This window comes from Sander lucioperca, chromosome 4 (assembly GCF_008315115.2).
Source record: "Sander lucioperca isolate FBNREF2018 chromosome 4, SLUC_FBN_1.2, whole genome shotgun sequence".
NCBI lineage: Eukaryota > Metazoa > Chordata > Actinopteri > Perciformes > Percidae > Sander > Sander lucioperca.
In genome coordinates, this window is record NC_050176.1 from 34265051 (window position 1) to 34286683 (window position 21633).

Consider the following 21633-nt stretch of genomic DNA (forward strand, 5'->3'; position numbering starts at 1 on the left):
TATGTCATCTTACCCTTGTACACATTTCTGTACAAATGAATGTGCTAAACAAGCTCAACTAAAGTTAAACTCACAGTTCAACTTTTTGTCTCAAGCATACTACAGTATGAACAGTTTAATGCACGGTAAAACCCGTTTTATTGCTTTCCCTTTCACTTTATTTTTTTTTATTTTGCATACATCTGTCATATTCTGATATATCAATATCTGAAAACATCCCAACAAATACTGTGATAATGATTTCTACCATGTCGCTAAGCTTTTGACAATAGGTTATACATTGTGCGTTTGTGATAATGTTTGTGTTTCGATGTCTGCATGCAAAAATATATATAAAGCAACTGTTGCTGTTGATGCGTAACTGAACACATTAGCTTGGGATGGGGCAGAGGCCAAAGACAACCGTTTAAATATAGCAAAGATGACGACACCGATGTCCAGGAGTTTGAGAGGCAGAGACAAAGTGCTGGAGTGTGAAAACAGACTAATACTGCAACAACAGAAAAGCATCTCAGTAGACTTTGGCAGAAGTAAACTGAGAGAGTGGAGGAGTGCAGGAAAAGGGAGAAGGACAACATTAGTGAGTGAGTATGTCAGCAGCAGTAGATCATCTCATTTCTCAGGCTCTCATCGGCCTCCTCCATTACGTCACTGAAGAGGAGGACGAGGAAGAAGAGAAGGGGGAGAAGGACAGGGAAGGGGGGTGGGGGGGGGGGGGGCAGCTCGTAAAACACTGAGCACACAGTAAACATGTCTGCCCTTATGTATGACAATACCCCTACAGTGAGCGCTGCCTGACATTAGCCAGATAACCCCCCTCTACCCCACGTGCTAGTTCCCATCCAACAACAAGGCTTTGAGAGGAGACACCAGGGGAATAGATTAGCGCTAGGCTAACATGGTAAACTGTGTTCCGTTACATAAGGCCATACTGGGCTAGATGACGTGAAGATTTGCACTCACTCAGTCATTCACAAGTGCGTAAGTATATCTTAGTGGTTAGTGTCTGGTCCTTGCAGTGGTTTACCTCAGCTCACACATGAATTCCCATGGGGTTCCTGTAAGGATAAAATGTGGAGGCTGGTGGGAACCGCATTATGTGCGTCCCAGCGGCTGTCTGATCAGAGAGTACGGCGCGGATGAGAGGTGAATGTAAACAGCCATGATCTTTGACTTTGTGTAGCTGGTGGTCTGAGCCAGGGAGCTATCATGTCTGGCTATGTGTCTTGTGGCAATCAGCTCTCCCTCAGATTCTGTACGGCCACTTCTGCATAACGACACAATATTTCATAATATTTTGAGCTTTAGCCACAATACTCTGTCTTGAAAATGATCTTATCAAATGGCAAATAGCACCCAAAACACCCCCCTTTCCCCTTCCTTGATCATCAACTGGTAGGATAATGGACTTGTCCGCCATGACATAACACTTCTGTTAGTGTGAACGGCTGTCAGCAAATAAAACTGACAAACTTCAGAAAAGGACTTTTGAAAGATGCTGATAGTGTGAGTATATGGGGTTTAGAGGGTAAAGGTGATTTGGCTCATATTAATATGACATTTGTCTGTTAGCGCTGAGCAGGAGATGTTTAGAAGATGATTGTGGGGTGACCACATTAACAGCTGTGAGATCAAGTGTGAGGCTCGCCATCATAGTTCAAAGTGAAAGTTAGCAGAGTGAATTCAAAGACAAGTTACATTTTAAGTTTAAAGCTGCAGCTACTCCACAAAAGTAAACCCCTCGCCCTGATATACTAAAGGCTGACAAACAATTATCTCCTAACAAATTAAAAAAAAACTTGTTTGGCTACATGGCAAATGTAATGTGATAACCTTTCCACATTGCAGAGAGTATTTAAATAACTGTTTATGATTGAATATCATATCAATATCATTTCAGCTAAGGACCCATACAAGAATAACAATTAATAATAATTAATTAATATTTATATTATTACAATTAATAATAATATTTTAAGGTTGTACCAGAATAGGTTTACATGGTTTAATTTTCAAAAAACACCATATTTTTGTTGTACTGCACCGATCTCTCTCACTGCTGCAGAACCTCTTTTCACCAGGTCTCTGTTTTAGCTACAGAGTGAGACCTCTTTTCTTCTTCTGTACTATCTTTGATTGCACTTGCACATGCGCAGTAGCTCAGATGTAGATCATGTCAGCTAGCTAGCTCCATAGACAGTAAAAGAAAGGCTGTTTCTACAACTTCGGTCAGTTACAAGGCAGGATTAGCTGGGAGACTTCTAAATGAGGGCGCACATGTAAGTAGTTCTTTTGAAGATTATGGTGAACTTGTGTGTGTTGTAGCAGTGCTTTGCTATTGAGAACGAGGTAGCATGCTAGCGTTAGCATGCTAGCGTTAGCATGCTAACGCTACGAGCTAATGGTTGCGGTTAGCCTGCTCGTTTTGGCTTGTGACGTCACAAGCCGTGCCGATTTTGAACAGCTCACCCAGAGACTGAAGAAATGTGATTTTTTCATAACATGGGCACTTTAAGCCTTTTTTACACTTCTGTAGTCTTAGTTATGTTATGTGAAAGAACAACACAGGAGAAATGTATTAGAAAGATATTAGACATGTACTAAACCTATGTATTAAACAGATTCTGAGTTATAGATTTGTTAGATTAAAAAGTAATCTATGAACTATTTTAAATATTTGTTGAAGTATGGTCTAAGGTCTTTTCTAAAAAAATAAATAAAATTATAGAAGAAAGAAGAAGAAACTATTATTAGTCAAATACAATTGTATAGTACAATGTACTAAAATTCAATTACTGCATTTAACCCACCACCCAAGTATTAGGAGCAGTGGACACATACACATACAGGGGGAGAAACTTGGGGTTCAGTGTTTTGCTCAGGGACACTTTGACATGTGGCCGGAGGATGGGATCAAACCGCCAATCTTGTGGTTGAGGGCCGACCCACTCTACCTCTCAGCCACAGCCATTAAAATGATAATTTAACTGAATGAATCTGAAAACTTTTCACGGACCCACGGACCACCCCAAAGGGACTTACCATCTTCCAGAGAAAACACTGTTCACAAACTGCTCCAAACAGCTCTATTGTAGTCCAGCCTTTAATTCCTTGACTGCAACTGATAAGCTAGCAGGACTTACTGCGCATGTGCGACTCCCAACAAAGATGGAACAGAAGTGAGATGTCTCACTCTGTAGCTAAAACAGAGAGCTCAACACACAGGGTGAAAAGAGGAGCTGCAGCAATGTGCAGCACAACAAATATATGGGATTTTCAGAAAATTAAACCACATAAACCTATTCTGGTACAACCTCTAAATACAATTATGAACCTGACAATGAGCATAATATGAGCACTTTAAGAAACCAGGGAGGGCTCCATCTTGTAAAATGCTCATTATGGTCACTTAAATGGTTTCATAGTTCTGAATTCACTGAAGTCACAAAGGTTACTGACTGACTGACAAATCACTGTACAGTGAAATGGGTTTACATTTGTACATAATGTCAGAGGATCCTTTTCCATTTATGAAATGGAGGAAAGGTAGAAGATGCAGCCACAACTGAAACGATTAGATGGAGATTGCAGTTTGGGCAAACCTCAAACTCCAATATGTCGTCAAGGTAAGCAACATGTAACACATCTGTTATATGGAAATTCACACACAGCATGCCTGCATCACAGGCTCTGATCATGGCTGCTTAAGGCACAACACAAATATCCAATCCTGTAATAATGACAGCTTTTATTGTTCCAGCATCCAAGGGTTTTTACACACACTAGGCACCCAAAGTAGCACAAGGACTATTCTCTATAATACACTTAATAGCACAGTGGTTAAAATGATTACTTTAAAAAAAAAAAAAATCACACATCAATTACTTTGGTATCTAACATCCAATAAAGCAGAGATGTGTTGGGTCCTTATATTGAGGGTTCACAACATGTGGTGGGGACCTGTGGTCAACCCTCTCAGTATCAACTTCTGACCCATCACTCAATTGGCTTTGCCCATTCAACAAGATGAGAGTCTCTCACTCGTTCTGTGAGGGCCGTTTAAATGATGTCTCTGTCACTGCTTTGAGTGAGCAGATGCTTTATAAGGGGAAAAAGGCCAAAAGTAATGTGCTGCCCGTCTCTCCCATGTGTGTGGTTTGCAGGTCTGTCAGCAGCACTACAAGAGCGCAGATGACTGAAGGGAACCAAACATAATAACTATGGAGCAGCAAACGGGCCCTGTAGAGTTCAAATGGGTTAGATGGTGATTGCAACCCCAACTCTCAGAGAAAAAAAAGGCAATCTTTGTCATCAGTTACCATAGAAATAAAAAGATACCAGTTGCGTTGAAAAAAGATGCATCAAACCTGTTGAACTAACATGACACTAATCACCCATGTTGGCCACCCAATGATCTAGGACTATATTTGTTTCATTACGAATATTAAATTCATTCAAATGTAGATAACCAATGCGGTGCTTTACAGTTTAAACAATGCTTTTTTTTCCTGCTTAAATGTGTAAATCACAGCCTCTGAAATCTTAACTCAGTCTACCATTAGACTATTCGCATTAGGAGATGGCAACTGTAACAGACTGTGGTTTAGGCTGCTCTACATCAGTAGCCCCAGTGAAGCCTGGACACATGACAGCACAGGTAAACACTGATGAGAACACAAATACACGCACAACCACATACATACGATCACCTGCTATCGCGCTAATGGTTAGCAGACCGGAGAAGTGAGATGTGGTCATATATAGTGGAATGTCAGAGAGGCTGACAGTGCCCAGAGACATGTAGTTATCTGGTGAAGGAGGGATCAAGTTCTTAACCTCTGCTTCGACCTCCTGGTAAAAACAACAAGCAGTCCCTGATCTCTGTGGCATGCTGACTCAAGACCTGGCGTCTCTGCGTGTTTGTGTGTGTGGGTTTGTGATGGACCGAGAAAAAGGGAGTGTGCCTTTACAAGCAATTAGTATTTAAGTATTCTCTAGGCACTTTAGTGTACTGTAGTGAAGGTGCATGCCTGACTTAAGACGCTGAGGTGCTTTGTCTCCAGTAAGTCTGTCTAAAATCCAACCATTCCTAAACACTTCAAACCCATGTTTTCTGACTCAACTGGAGCCTTTGAGCCTTCAGTGTTGTGTAAGCCAGGTTAAACAACAATCGGCGTAGGCACACTCTTGCAGTTAATCGGTTGCCATGCAACATACTTTTCACTAAACATTAGTGATGAACTATGACATGTCCAACACCAGAGCAATATAAACCAGGCTACAGTTTGATGTAATGTTTATATCTTCTGCTGGAGTTTTTGTGTTTTATTACCAACCATGCAACTCTCACTCACAACAACAAAAAAACAAGATGCCGGTATGCACAGCGGCACAATTCGTTACTGTGAGAGCCTTTTAATGGCCTTTCCAGATTGGGCCCTAATTAGCTGTTAATCATCTAGGGCTCATAACCAGAGTGGAGACAGCAGGCATGTGTGTATTCCTAAGCGTGTGTGCATTTGCGTGTGTTTGCGTGTTCTCTCCTGCCGTCTATCCTTGTGTTGCGAGGCCATTAGCAGCAGACAAGCTAAAGAGAGCCAAACAGCCCATTAACTCCTTCAGACTTCCTCTCTCTTCTCCACCATGCTCATCTCTCTCCCAACAGTACCACAGTTGCCAGCTGACACCCTCTAATGCCAGCTATCTGTCAAGACCAGAGACCTGTCCACCCACACATCCCTCCCTCTACCTCGCCCTCGGCCCATTTTTCCCTTTATTCTTCCTGTCCACCGTCCTGTACTCTGGCTCTCTGACTCCGTCTGTATACGTTTTGTAGTACTGTACGACTGGGCCATTTAAAGACAAAATGTAATCCTATACTGACAATGTACTATTAACTTATCAACAAATCTGTAAGACTAATACAAATGCTGGTTTTTGCATGACAAATTAACAGTATATAAAACATGTATTAATGTCTGACCGCCATTGACATGTGAGTAACATCTTGCAGGAATGGATCAATCCAACATGACAGAATCATTTTACTCCCTAATACAACCTGAGGTTCGTGGATCAGCAATGTTACAAATTTACAGCATTATGAAGCAGATCTATTCACAGTCCCCTTATGAAACCCCGGAAAGCTCCTATTTAACTGAGCTTATTATGTTTCTGTGCGCCTACACCTGCCTGCTGGGCTCAGCTGCATGCTGGATCAATATCTCAATTTGCACCCAGTACAGAAAGAAACCGCGGACTGAAATTTGATCAGCCTGAAAGCAGTAACTAGCAGATAGCTGTACCTGAGTGTAAACCATTTGGATAAGTCTCAATTGCCTCTGCAGTGCTAAATTGGGCACAAAGGAAAGAATCAGAGGAAATTGGCAATGAAAAGCCGCTCTGTGCTTGCAGGAGCACAAAGCACATTAACACACAGATGCTTTCAAGTTGGTTTCTCCGGTGTTAATGTTTTGACTGATTTTTTTGTGTAAACAATAATACTATCCAAATTTTGAATATTCTAAAGGTGAGTATGTACGTGAGTGTGTGTATTTACTTCTGTATATTTAATAATTTTTACTCAGGAGAACAGTATTAAAGACAGAATAGAAGCAAAGTAAGATGGTAAAAAATGGTGAAACAGTACTACAATAAAAACATGGCAGAGCTGCAACTAACAATTCTTGTCATTAGCAATTAATCGGTCAATTCTTTTTACAAATTCATTGATTAATTTAGTCTATTTAATGTCTGAAAATTGTGAAAAAAAAATGCCCAACATGAGTTCTAATATTTTCAGATTACTTGTTCTGCCTGACCAGCAGTCCAAAACACACAGGTATTCAATATACTGCAGCAAATCTTCATATTTTAGAAGGTGTAGACAAGGTAAGTGGCATTTTGCCTAAATAAATTACTTAAACAATTTAACAACTGATTGTTTCAGCACTACATGACAGCAGTCAGGTCTCCAAGTTTCTTTGCAAGATGATGAAAAGTATATTCCTTCTTCAGCAGAAATTAAGTTTAAAACTGGAAAACAGCACGCCGCCACCACAACAAGCTTCCCCGGATAAATCCACCTTGGCCTAGACCACGATGACAGCCAAAGAGGGAGAAGTGTGTGATTAATGATAGGGGCCTGGTCATATCAGCAGGCTGGTTAACATACCCCACCACAAGACTACACAGGTCACAGAGCACACCCAGCCTCATCAGCACCCATTAATACTGTGGGCACACATCGCACTGGAAGCTACATCTGTTTGTTCCCCCAAACATTTTACTGAGAGGGAATGTGGCCTGTGGCAAAATTCAAATTTGAACAGAAGGAGGACTTTTAAAGCAACACAATTCAGATACAATTATGTGCATTATAACCTATGATTTGGCTCTGTATATTCTTATTTTCCTCGGGAATTTGAACCTATTCATGCAATATATTTAGTTATGTATTAACAATGACAGCATGGCCTTTAAATATCAGTAAAACTGTTCAAAGTCAACAAGTACTAAAAGTACCAATGACAAGCTACTCCAGCAACAAACAACAGGAATAATAAATCTATGTGGTGCTTTTTGACCTTCTAGAGCGGAGCATAATCTGATCCAAAGAGTTATCTTAGTTTTGTGTGTGTGTGTGTGCGTGCGTATGTGTGTGTGTGAGTGCGTGCGTGCGGAAGAGGAGAGAACATCTACAACGTAAATATTACAGCAAGTCTGACAACATCCAACGTGCATTTCCACTGAATATTTTTTCTGCTTTGGGCTGAGCAGGCGGGAAGGGGAGATCGGAAACAGGATACTGCATCATCTCTCTACACAAAGGTCCAATATCGCACACGAATATGCACCAGATGTGTGTGGACAGCGCGAGAGCAGGAAGAGAGATGGCGAGGTGGATGGAGATCGGAGGTGAGGTGATGTTGGATCACTTTTCCAACATGGAAATCTGAGAGCTGGGGCATGTCGGAGGAGCGCGAGGCTCAGGTAACAGGAAGAGCTGTGAGACGATCAGGAAATAACACTGTCTCTTTGAATTAGCATTACCAGCTGAAATAGGAGGGACAGAAACCTCCAGTCGGTCTAGGTTATGTGACATATGAGGCAGAGACAGAAATGTGTGTGTGTGTGTGTGTGTGTGTGTGTGTTTACAATGTGTATCAGCGACTTGTAGATATTACAAATTAAAAATAATGTCCACATTGACTATAACAATAATTTAACACTTTATACTGACGCCTATAGAGTGTGCATGAATGGGCATTGGTGAGCGTCTGTCCATGTTTCTTACCAGGCGATTGATGCGTACAAACTCCTCTGGGCTCTTGGCCCAAGGTGGCAGCTCCACATTAGACACTACAGTGTTGCCCTCCATCACTCCCAGGTTGTAACTGTTGGCGTTGATAAACATATCGGGGAGGTAGTAGAACTCTGGGATCAGCTCCTGCATGGATATAGGACAGAGACACATTTAAAGTAATCCTGACTAAAGGATGTTTCTGAAACTACAGAAGGCTCAGAGAAATCACCAACCAGTCCTAGTATAGGAGTGTGATTTGGAGAGGTGTGATCTGAATATGTCTAAGAGTATTAAGGAGAAAAAAAAGTAAAAGAAAAACAGAAGGGCAATCCCTGTATAAATCCAGTCCAGAATGATTTAGAGATTGCTTTGTGTATGTGTTTGTTACAACAGTTATACGGTGGAGTTTTTCAAATTGTACAATTATTCATGGTAATTACATTTCTGACTGCTTGTGTGCTGCCCGCATTTGTGCTTTGGCCACTACAGAAGATGTCAAAAACCTCTGAGCGTGCACTCGGTTGTGGTTTTTCACTACTCAGTACTCGTTTGCTTTGTCTGTATCTAAGCAGCAGAGAAATGTCTTTTTCTGCTTCCACCCCCCTCTTCCACAACAACACAAAATTAAGTAGTCGGCCCAATTTTGTCCTAACTATGATGATTTTATTTGGCTGTCTCAAACAACACAAAGTATTTTCAAACTGGCAGATAGTGAAGAGAAAGGTAGTTATGACATGAGTTGTAAACCCATACGTTTAGCCATTCGTCATTCTTAACAAAAGCAGAAATTGCAACAATGAGTGTAAACATTAAGATTGAGTTTGAGCTTAAAAACATGTAGATAAACCATACTGCCCTCCAGGCCTGAACTGTAATGTCATTGTTGTGGGTATATCTCGCTGATTATGAAACAAGGATGGGCCAGGATGTCTCAACTCTTGGCTGGTTCATGTAAAAAGTAAAAAAAAAAAAAAAAAAAAAAAAGAGTAGAGTGTGAAATGTATATTGTGTTGTAAACTGTTGCTATTAAAATTGATAATGTACTGGGTTAATATATACAGTATTTTAATATGTACTTTATAACACAAAGCATGGCTTCAATCCTCACTGCATTGGGAAACAGTTGTGCATAGACAAAGTACTAGTAGTAATTTTCAGTCTAATGAAACTAATATCTCAGCGTATTACATGGTATGATTAGTTGATCACAATAGTTTAAAAAATACAGACAAATTTGGGGATCTGATGGTAGCCCCGCTGTCTGTTGACAAAGCTTGTGTGACTACAAGTGCTGACTGGTCCCCTCGAGAAGGAGAGAAAGATACAAACATGTTGACAGTCTGACATCAGAGATGAACAGACCACCGCCAACACCGAGCTGACATGCTCTCGTCTGTCAGGCGAGCAGCAATGACGACAGCATGGCAGAATGCAAATACTCGATACTATGAGATTAGCAGGTTCCTTAAACAGCGTTTTTTTAAACAGATTTTCACGAGCAACATGATCTCTAAAAAATATGCATATAATAACATGACCCTTTCTTTTAAATTAGCTGCACAACACATCCACCTCTCATCAATGGGGTGAAAACATCCAATCAAATGAGCAAGCAAACACACAGGTTTAAAACAACACAGCACTTCCTCACTTCTGAAATCTCTTCACTCCACAAAACCTGACCTAAAACCAAAGGTCAACCTCTTAACGAGGCCTCCAGCTCACCCAGGTTCACTGGCTGCAGCCTGCTGTAAATTTGAGCTGGAGGTGGCAGGATGCATGTTTGCGCACGCGCACACACACACACACACACACACACACACACACACACGCACACATGCACACACACACAAAACCTTGAGGGCTTCGCTCCCCAACACTCAAGCCTGCCTTGCATGGACCATTATGTGCAGTGGCCCCTTTGCTCCGGCCTGGTCAGAGGCCAGCCCCTCTGATCCCCAATCCTGTCCTGTCATGGGTCACTGGAAGGGGCTCTGGCCTCTGGGCTCCTCTGCTACACTTCCACTGTTGCTACCTCTAACCCCTCTGCTCTTCTCTCTCCCTCTCTGATGCCTTTAGGCTGAGGCTAGGGGTCAGGGGATTGGGGACTGGAGGTCATGCTAGCGTCACCCAGGCTAGAGACACTTTGAATCTGGGTGTTGTAACCTATTATCACCCCTTCTTTACTAGTGGGGTATGAAAACACTGGGGCTTTTTGCCCTCTGGCAGGGACAGAGGTTTGCTATCAATGGCTCAAATGCTAAAGCTAAATGGTGTACTTAGCATACTAAATTGATACATCTCGTCCCTAATTCCTCTTTTGCCCAGAACACGAATGTGTGCGTCCAAGTGGATAAAGTTGACGGACTCTCATTCAAAATATGCGAAAAATTGAAACTGAACATGGACACAAAGTGATGTGTTCTAGATTTCCCCTTTATTTTGATCCGAGGTTGAGCTCTCACAGTTTGATCCACATTGACGGGTCTAGACAGAGAGCAAACGAGGGCTCTTGTTGGGCTTTCGCAATCAAGCATTGGCCAGCTACGTAGTAACACAATCCATATGTTTTATTGGCGGGATGTGAGGGGGGTGGGGGGGTGGGGTAAACGCAATCAAGCGCCAAAACCCCCAACACCACCGCTGCCCCCCCCCAATCCAGTGACCCAGTGCCAGGAGACCCAAGCAAAACCCAGCTTTGACATAGAATGTCTGACTGTAGTCGTAAATGTTTTAGGAGCGCAGTTAAAGTGTGCACTGGAGGTTCGAAGGCCTTCAGTATGAGAATGACCTGTGCTGTTGCAGGGCAGATCCAACAGCTCAGTAGAGTTTGGGGGCCCAATGGGCAGTGATTCAAGTCCAGGTTATAGCTGGCTGAATCTGAGACGGACAGCTGAGACAGATGAGGATTAGTCTAACGCTTTGATCAGAAGACCAGGAAGCTTGCATTGCATAGGGACAATGATTGGTAGTGACTGGACATTACTCTTTAGAAACCTTTTATTCTATGTCTGTAAGGGTGAGGGATGGGGATTTATTCTCCTGAAGTGCTCAGTCCTTTATCTCTTCTATCTTCTAACCTTCTTACAAGTCAACCGGGAAAGTATTTTCACATGCACCAGTGTGTGTACAGTACCTTAACATCAGATGTGTCTCTCTGGCAGTTCCTCCAGGCCCGAGACACTGAGGAGAAGGTGCGGTCAGCGTGGTCAAACTTCCCTCCTTGGAAGTTGAGAAAAAATGTGGTGAAGGGTTCCTGTTGATTAGAAAATGAAATGCTTTAAATCTGCTCTTTGGATTCAGCTGCTGTAATGGGCTAAAATGGAATCCCTTGTTGTGCAATCAAAACGTGTAGTAAAAGTCGGTGGTGCTTGCGGTTCAATACAGCACTAAGTCAACAGATTTGAACCAAAATCTACTCTTTTTACACTCCCTTTAACAAACAGGAATCCAAAAATGAACAATAAAAATAACAATGATCCCAGTGAGCTACTAAAGCCAATACACTCGTGCTACTGATGCATTTCTAATCATGTATAATCTTGTTAGGACAGATCAATAGCTGTCTCTCTGACGCAATAGCCCCCAAGTGACATGGACACAATATGCTGGGCCACAGCAACAAACTAATACTGTAGATGGCTAATTAAGTTCAGCCTGAAATGACGTACACCTCATTTGTTTAAAAAGTATAGGAGGTTAACCACATTGTATCTCGTTGTGCAGTTAAAAACAACAGAAGAGGATTAAGCACATTGTAAAATCTCACAAATAAACACAAAATACACAAGAATAGTTTGCATTTTCTGCAACAGTTTTCAGTTCCTCTCTGATGTTACATTTGATCTGAGAGTTATAAGTGAGGGTTTCTGGTAGAGTGGCTTTAGCGTAAGCCCGCTAATGATGTGCAGGGATCAATGAGGTAACTCTACTGGGAGTCACTGAGACAGTGAGCTACTGGGACAATAACAGGAGAAAACTGCATGTTGGAGAAACTTAGTAACCTCCCTCTCCCTTGAGTGTAGTATAGAAAGATTGATGGCATCCATTCGACAAAAAGGTACCGAAAGAGAGCACTCCTGTGCACAATGTACACTGCATATACTCTTCAAAAGCAAAACAAAATCACATATAATATATGGTATTCCTTCCATTGCAGACATTTAATTGCAGTTTTGTTGTTGATTTATTATTATATGTCCACAACATACAGTATAATTATATGCAAGAATAAATAAGGAACAATATGCATGTGATGCAATATTTAACACACATATATATATATATATATATATATATATATATATATATATATATATACTGTCAATTTAATATAAATAAATGTGTTTCTAGGACGTAGGTGCCTAATAAAGAATAAATTAATGATATGAAACTCCAGAGGGAAAATCAAAACATTAAAATAACACATAAGTTGGATATGCATATTGCTGTGCATAATTCTACATAATTCTTTTAAAACTCCGTGGAAGTGGGGCCTTTTCACAGCCAGTGTATGTGTTGCATTATTTATAAAGAGCAATATCCTGGCCTACACATATGCATACATATATTTTTTGGACTGATGTATTATTTTTTTATGATTTTTATAACACTATAAAAAGCAACAACAAAGAATGTTATTGCCAGTAATTTAAATTGCACTTACGATACGGAGTAGCCACATCATGGTGAAGCTGGAGGTGGAATAGTGGGTGCCATAATGGAATTTCGGCACCTGATCATCATCCCAGGACTCATATCGGTCTGAAAAGAATGCTGCCCTCTTGGGATTCAGAGCACCAATGGGCTATGGAGAAATTCAAACATAAAACATATTTTCAGACATATTTAAAAGGAAAAAAAATACCTGCAACTTCTTTTTATCTGCTGCTTGACATTAAAACAGAGACAAAGACGAGAAATGGGTGTGTCATAGCAAAGGGGAAGCAGGAAAGGATGACTGAATTTTACTGTGAATACATTCACGGACCACTCTTTGCAGCTTAACAGTTGCAAGGCAAATGAAGCTAGTAACCTTTGTGCAATTTCAAATGAATATTAGATGATGTTTCCCTTCAGACAGAGATCAATCCTTTCCCACAGAGTGCTTTTTAGAGGCTGTGAAACTGAGCCCCCGCAGCTGTAGTCTGTCAGAGAAAACTAATGTGCTCCAATGAAAGAGTGCCGACTAGGAATATCAATAGCAAGGCTGCAGGTTCCTTTAATTTCTACTTTTATTAATCTGTAACTAATACACTGGTCACCAGCCCTATTTGTAGTCTAGAAAAATGGTTAAGTTGCATTAATTTCCCATTGCTCTACAAAACCAATAACCCTGTGCTGCTCGGCTATTATTTAAATACTCATTTATAGAAATCACTTTCAGGCTGGTTCAATTTTTATTGGTCTTCTGCTGGCTGTGCCTCATTCCCTCAAACCCCCCTTCATCTCTCTCCCTCACACACAGAGAGCAGATCAATGGTAATGGAATGATGGCCTTTTGAGGATGAGGGCCTGGTAGGGCGTGGATCAATTGGATCTCTTTCATATCATAGGGTGCCTGTCACAGCGAGACTCATCCAGGGCCAGGCATCGATATTGATTTGTGATATGGCTACTGTTTTGTGTGGGTGTAATGGGGCGTGCTTGTGTTCATGTATTTGTGTGCAGTGGGAGTGATGCACACAGGATTTGTGCAGAATTGGTTGCTTTTTTAGGTTCCATGTGTGCATGTATTTAGTAATTTTGTAAATAGCGTTGCTGAGTGTGTGCGGATTTACACGGCAAAATGCCTTGTGCCACCACACTGTGCAGCTCTGTGTTGACAGTGATCCACTGTGGGCTTCCTCAGGGCCAATGGGGGTGGGTGAGTACACACAGTGAATTATACATCAGGCCCATTGGTCTGATTTATAGCCCTAATAACAGTCGGCTCATTAAAAAAAGAAAAGGGAGAGAAGGCATATAAAATAAAAAAAGACTGAAAGTGCCACAGTGACAGAGCGAGAGGGAGAATTGTGTGTGAGTGCATGAGGGGGCTGTTGGTTTGCGCGAGCCCGACATTGTTTACTGCTGTAAATTACTGTGAGGCTAGCGTGCGGCTTACAGTAGCTGCAACAGAGCGGCGGTGACGGCGCCATACATCAGAGCAGAGTGGCCGGCAGTGTGCTGATGGACCGCCTGCTGCCGCCCCACCACAGATTGGCATAATACGTCGGGGCAAAGAATAGCACTCTGATGAGGACTCAGATAAATTAACCAATCTTGTAGTTTTAATTAGACTAGAGAGAAAGCTACAGAAAGAAAACGGGCTGGTGCTTTGAAGGGGAAAACATCAGGGAATTAATCTTGGATTAGTCCTAATCAGTTCTTCATCAACAATGTGGAGTTGTAGGGCCATTTAAAGACACTTTGATTAAAAAAAAAAAATCACGAGAAATAATTACAGTTAATAAACCTCAAGGGCAGCTAACTCAAAACAAACGAACATGTTTTGGACAGCATTAATGATCAGAGTCATGTTTAAGACTGATTTAAACCGATAGTTGAGATTATACATAATGCTTCCTGTATGCCAATCTATCTGAAATATCCTTGTTCAAAAAGTAAACATGGTAGCCTCCAAAATTCTCTTCAGATTGAGAACACAAATAAAATGTGCATGTTTACTCAGAGAAAAAAAACACAGAACAACAAGGACCTGAGAACTATTATAAGGACATTATCCAACGCTACTTTGCTTTTAAAACAATAATGGGTTACCGGTGATGAAGTATAATGGCTTACCAACGATTTGAGCATCACCTCGGCTTTGAGTCATAAATCAAAAGAGCCTTTTGAAAGGAGTGTTTATGTATAATGTCCTATTTAAACAGTGAAAATGGTGTGGAGGGCCTGGGGGATAAACATATGGGGCACGTATGGTGAAATCAATACACTATTAGCTGATGTGGCTGTGAGTAGTAGGTTATAGCACAAAAGGTACAGGGAATGCTTAATAAATCCTCACCATTTCTGTTGCTATGTAAATATAGACTACCTAATCTTTGGTTTGGGGGTTAACAATTCTTTTGTTTGTTGTGCTTTATTAAAAGCGGTATAATAACAAGAATGACCATGCTTTTGCCTTCAGTGGAATTGTATAATCCAATTGACCAATTACAATCGTCCTAAAGCTATCTATATGTAGGACAAGTGCATTTTTGTGGGGGAATGTGTGCAGAACTGGGGTGTACGAAAGGGTAAAGGAGAGTTACAACACTTGGAGTCAGTTCTAGTGTGTGCTTATCGTGACTACAATGTTATCTCGCGGGTCGACGTTTGATGTCAGGTTGAGGTTAGAGTTTATGATAAGAAAGTCCCTGGGGTCAGAATGGCTCTGGCAGCAGGGGACATAAATTCTGTGTGGCCTCTGTTGTGCTGGGAATGATGACAGTGTGTGACACAAACACACACTCACACACACGTTCATGGCAATTTGGCTTCTCAATGTCAGTGGAGGCTTCTCAGATGACCTGTTTCTATATGAGACAACCCAACCAATGTGACATGGGAGGGGTGGGGGGGGTAAGAGAGATGTGGATGATGAGAAAGAGAGGCAGCGTGAGAGGCAAACAGAATGAGAAAGAAAACTGGAACAATAAAGAGGAAACAAAGCAGAGGAGGAAGAGGAGAAACTAAGCAAGGTAGTGAATGATGCAGACACAAACATACAGCAAAAACACAGTGAAGGTCAGAAAATCTGAATGCAAAGAGAAGAAACACATAGCACAAATGATTGCGGGTGCAGAATTGGAGGGTGGGGGTGGATTTGTGGGGCTGTGCAGTGCTGCTTGCCCTTTTCCAGACACCGCAGTCTGCCACGGTCCAGTGGTCATACACTGATATCACATGTGTGTCAACAACATGAATAAAACAGATGTAAGAAAGATTGGCCCCGCTCCCTCCCTTCCTTCTTGCTCGGCTGCTATTCTGCTCTCTGAGGAGAAAAGAAGCACGGCAGAAGAACTGCAAATGATGTTCTTCTCTTACACTTTCTCATCCTCTTTCTTTTGCTCTAAGATTGTCTTTCTGTTTCTTCTCCTTTCACCAATCTTCCCTTCATTTCACTTAGTCCCCGGGGCTGTGAGGCTTGACTGTGCACAGAGGCGGAGCTGTCCGAGCTCCAAGGCAGTGCAAAGAAGAAGAGCGGGAGGCAGAAAGGAGCTAGAAAACTGCGTGTGTGTGTGTGCGTGCGTGCGTGCGTGCGTGCGTGCTTGCTTGCTTGCTTGCGTGCGTTTGTGTGTGTGTGTGTGTGTGTGTGTGTGTGTGTCTCAAGTACAACTGTCACATTTCAGCCTACTGGGCAACATGAAGCCAGATAAACAGAGGAATTATGCAGCTTCATACAGTGGGGAAAGCTACACTGGGAGGGATAAAAACACAGATAGAGACACAGAGGAGCAGATCAGATGTGAAAGCAGGACTGGGGAGAACCTAAGGTGTTGAATGTTGGGGTGTTTGAATCTGTATGACAGGGCGGTGTGACGTGTGAGTGGATGGTTCCTGTGTTTATAGTACTGTAAATGTGCAGGGCTACTGTATTGCACTGGATTATACCATGCAGAGGTTATTTTTTTTTATGTTTTTAAGGTTATTTTAATGAATGTTTGCCTAAAGGCTCACACATACCAGACTTTGTAACTACATCATACTAGTCAATATTTCCCATTTCAATGGAATCGCCCTTATTGGCTTGCTATCATACTGACAAAAGCACTGCGTCCAAAAAAAACAAAAAAAACAAACAACTGCCAACAGGGTGAGAACACAGAGGGCCCTGGCAGAATAAACGTTGGGATTTCTGTCAAAATAGTTGGACATGGCTCAACTTTTGCCTAAACACAGTGCAACATCATTAGGCAATGCACTGTATTTGATTGGTGGCCAATAAAATACATGCAAAAATACATTCCTATTGTTACTTTGTAACATGAACATCATTATGCTACTATTATGACGAAGGATAAAAAATAATGTTTACAGTGATAAATCTGGAGTTGCAAAATCCAGTCTCATAGTGTTATAAACCGCTGTGCAGCATTTTTGGCATTCAATAAGCCTCTAAAGACATGGATGTATTATAAAAATTGGACTTCCCTGATATTTGATTGTCTCACCCAGGCCTACAGCAACTCACCAACACCAACACAGCCACTTGCGTTTTTGGTTTTAACATGCCTTACTGTAATATGTTCCATTCCGTCTCACTAGATGAGTACCTCCACCTCTCCCTTGCCCTGCATGAACATGGGATGCTCTCAGGACCTGAATAAATGCCCTCAAGTGTAACTCTGAAATGCATTTCCTCCAACGTACCCCCTGTCCATTAACACATGCCTTTTTGTTTCCTTGGCTGATTTATTCAGTCATTTTAGTTCCAGCAGCTAGACAGTCGCTCAATCATCTCACTCTAAAACTAATCCTCTGTCCTCCCACCACTGGACATTACGCAAAACTGATGTTCAGTACAACGAGGGGAGCTGGCAAGTAGTAAGAGTAGATTCTTCACCTTTTTTCTGTATGTGTAGAAAAGACAGGGAGTTCATGCGAGTAAATAATTGCCTACTTGTCTACTTACAACATGGGTGAGAATCTTTTTAGCAGTTTTAGCAATGTGAGTGTGTGTATTTATTTGCCAGGGAGCATCTCAGGGCAGGTTTCATTGTTTTAAGCCCAATCACTTGATGCCTGGAGCTACCAGGGAGCATTACTTCACTTCCTGGGGTGTTGCAGAAGGTCAGACTTGAAAGAATTCAATTACAAAGTTTGAATTACGGGCCGAATACGATAGCTAAACCAGAAAATGGGAGTCACAAAAAGAGAAAATGTGTAGTTAAAACCTGCTTTGACTGCAACAAGGCAGGGCTTCCTCAATTAACACACGTAAACAATTAATCATACTGATTAACTGTGATGTATATCAGCTGCAATTTTGGGTCACAGTATTAACACAATTTTAAAAAAAAAATTAAAGTGAGCAAACTACTGGATCCAAGCCCCTTTCATGTGCAGGGGCATTTTCCTGCATAGGGTCACGTGTAAATGGGAGCATGGAACAATATGCAGGGAAATCTGTGCCACTAATTTCCTAACTCAGGACCTATTAACATTCCAGGGAAAATGCTGGTATACTGTAGCTGTGGAGCATTGCAGGGACAAGCCCTGTTGGGCTGTCCCTGCCCCCATCTATTCTAGCATTACCATGGCAAGTGTGAAAAGGCGCATGGCAGAAATGTTCCTGAATGCGGCAGCATGTGTAAACAGTGAAAATCACTAAGGGTGCCTAACAGGTTATCCCAGTAATTTACCAGAAACTATGTGCGAAAGAGGCTGGTTTTTTTTCTTTTAACTTTGCAGTAACTTTTAGTCCTCTGAGACCTAAACAACCAAATATTTGAGCTATTGAATGAGGACAGAGCTACATCTGTGAAAAGATCAGCTACCAGTGATTAAAGAGCTGGTTCACTAATCTATGATCAATGGCAATTACATGGCAACAAAATAGACTTTCTCACACTCACTCACACACACACACACACACACACACACACACACTTCCTCTCTCTAAAATGCCCTCTCTTTGGAATTAAGAAGAAAAAAAAGATGAGTAAAGGGGGAGAAGAGGATGTGCCCTGAGAGTCTTACCTTGGACAGATCTCTGAAGTTGCTGGGCAGAGTGAGGTCAAGTTCCTCTGAGTCGTAGTTGGTGATAACCCAGGGGAAGACCGGGTACTGGTTTAGGTCATTATAGGTCCGACCTGGTGGAAGGAAAGAAAGTGAGAAAACAGAAAGTGACAAAGTTTATACAAATCATGGTATCAAGGATTAACAACACTCAAAATGTTTTCTGTGTACATTTCCTCTATTGGCAGGTTTGTGCCACAATCTGCAATAACATCGCGCAGGTGTTAGGTGGTGTCCTCACCAGAGATGGTGTTGAGAAAGATGAGGTATTCAAAGTTGGATATCTCGCGGCGTTGCCAGCGCTGGGTCATGTTGGATGCCTTGAATAGCTGCTTTGGTGTGGCCAGAGAGATACGTCTACAAAGAGAAAAAGATATTCAAACACTTGTTTGCCATTTAAGTGTTTCTGGCCCTGGTAACACATAGTGTGGAGAAGTACAAAGACAAAGTCAGTCACCACATCACAAGAACAGCAATTAGCAGACCGGAAAAAAAAGCCTCGGGCTTATAAGACTTTTGCAATACAAATGTCATTATATGAAAAATCTTTTGAACTTACAGTCTTGCTAATTAAGAAGACAAATATGCAATAAATTGGTTTGAATACACATATTTGCGTGCATGTGCGCACACACAGAGCTCAGGGCATGATGTATGCAATAGAACAAAAACAAATGACCCCCAATCCAATTAAAACAAAGGAAAATGATGGAATTAATCACTGTCAGGGTGTGAGATTATAGTCATTAGACCTCTCAAAGGTAAAAAATACGACTCTCTAAACACGAGTGTACTACAAGACACGCTATTCTTTATATTCTGTATTGTCCCAAAGCAATGACGTGCATTAACATACTTTCTATGTAGGTGTCTACATTTTCTTTTTATCTCTCGTAGATCACATCACAATTAAATGTAAACACAGAGAGGAGAGAAGACAGAGGTTGCTTGATATTGGCAAAAATGTTTTAAAAGCAGAAGGATTATATCCAATTATGAGCAACCATATTACATGGATAATGAAGTGTGGTTGTGCAATTATTGTCATGGCACTCTGGACATTAAACTAATTTGTGCTGTGCTGGCTGTATTAGCTGGTGTGTGTGTGTGTGTGTGTGCGCGCGCGCGCCCTGTACAGCTGTCCTCAGGTCAAAGAGGTGAGGTGTAACCTGGCCTGCAAACTAGCTTGATTAATGAGCCCAACACAAACACACACAAATCTCTCACCCGAAATCTGTGTGTGTGTGTGTGTGTGTGTGTGTGTGTGTGTGTGTGTGTGTGTGTGTGTGTGTGTGTGTGTGTGTGTGCGCGCGCGCGCGCTACATCCACACTGACTCATTACTGGACGCACTTTCTTACTCAGACTGATTACATAGACTTCATTGTTCACTGTTACTATTGCTACATGCAGCATTTTTTGTTTCCCAACATTGAGAAAACATTTCCCATAGATCCTAAATCTTCCTGTCTCGCACGATACCTCCCCGAATATTCATGCATCCCGCCAGAAAGAAAAAATTTCACAATATGCATTATGAAACTGAAACAAATCCCAATATGGGAAAGATTCATACTTGGCCGTGTCTTTGAATTTGGTTTGGACTCTTTAGTCTAACTTACAGAAACCTGCAGTTACTGTGTATACTTTTATGCAAACATTTATCCAAAACACTGGGAAAATATTTACTTTTCATGAGGTTTCTTCTTTTTTTTTTCCTTAGCCAAATAAAGGGTCTAATGATAGACGGTGTCCTATGCTGTATATATTGTAAAGTCCTTTGAGGCAAATTTGTGATTGTGGGTTATATAAATACAACTGACTTAATTACACCTTTACCACCATTTAATGTATTAAACTAAAAACTTTAGCTAGTCGTATCACATAATTAAAATATGCCATAAAAAGCATCATACACTAAGACTTCCTGGGCACTAAGGAACTGCTGGCACGCCAGCAGCTGGGTTGGGCTTGGCTTCAGCACTGGCCGGACACAGAGCAGACATGATGTGAGGGAGGGCGAGGGAGGGCTGTGCCCTGCAGGCTTACAAGCAACTATTTGCTTCACACTGATGGAAATAAATAAATGAACTGGACTGTGTTTGTGTGAAGCCAATTATGTTTGGGGGTGTGAGGAGGCAGTGGGAGAGACGGGACAAATCAGTGACCAAACCCCTGTGTGCATGTGACAGCAAGAAAGGGAAGGAAAAAATTTAGTTTGGAGGTTTATGGTGTATAAGTAACAACAATGTGAATGCTCTTTAATCCCGTTTCACTCCCTCTATCCACCATTGTCTTTCAATACCTTTAATATTCTGATCTGTTCAGATGTGGTGCTGTATGTGTTGCACACAGGCCTGCAGAGGATGTTTAGAATCAACACAAAGATACTTGTGTATTTCTGTGTTTAGCTGTGAATCTCACCTGGTCTGTGGAAGGCCAAAGTTCGTGCCAACCCCAACACGAGGAAGACTGTGGACCACCTTCTTGACCGTGGCTGCATCTGGGAAGTTGAACATGACTGCCGCTGTAGAGAGGCACAGAAAAACGTCTTTTTTTATTATATATTTTTTTCATATTCCTTATGTGGCATAAAATCCCCACA

General features: G+C 41.6%; 1 protein-coding gene across 8 annotated transcripts in view; it reads right to left on the reverse strand.

The window, feature by feature from the left end:
• The window catches only part of lrba (LPS responsive beige-like anchor protein), a 201704-nt gene that overhangs the window by 34892 nt on the left and 145179 nt on the right, over window positions 1–21633 (reverse strand). For all 8 annotated transcript variants that reach the window (XM_036000091.1, XM_036000093.1, XM_036000094.1 and 5 more), the window contains 6 exons: window positions 21453–21555; window positions 19272–19387; window positions 18992–19104; window positions 12972–13112; window positions 11442–11561; window positions 8297–8449 (listed from right to left, as the gene is read on the reverse strand). In XM_036000091.1, the coding sequence (XP_035855984.1) occupies window positions 8297–8449; window positions 11442–11561; window positions 12972–13112; window positions 18992–19104; window positions 19272–19387; window positions 21453–21555 (746 nt within the window). The remainder of the gene's footprint in view (window positions 1–8296; window positions 8450–11441; window positions 11562–12971; window positions 13113–18991; window positions 19105–19271; window positions 19388–21452; window positions 21556–21633) is intronic.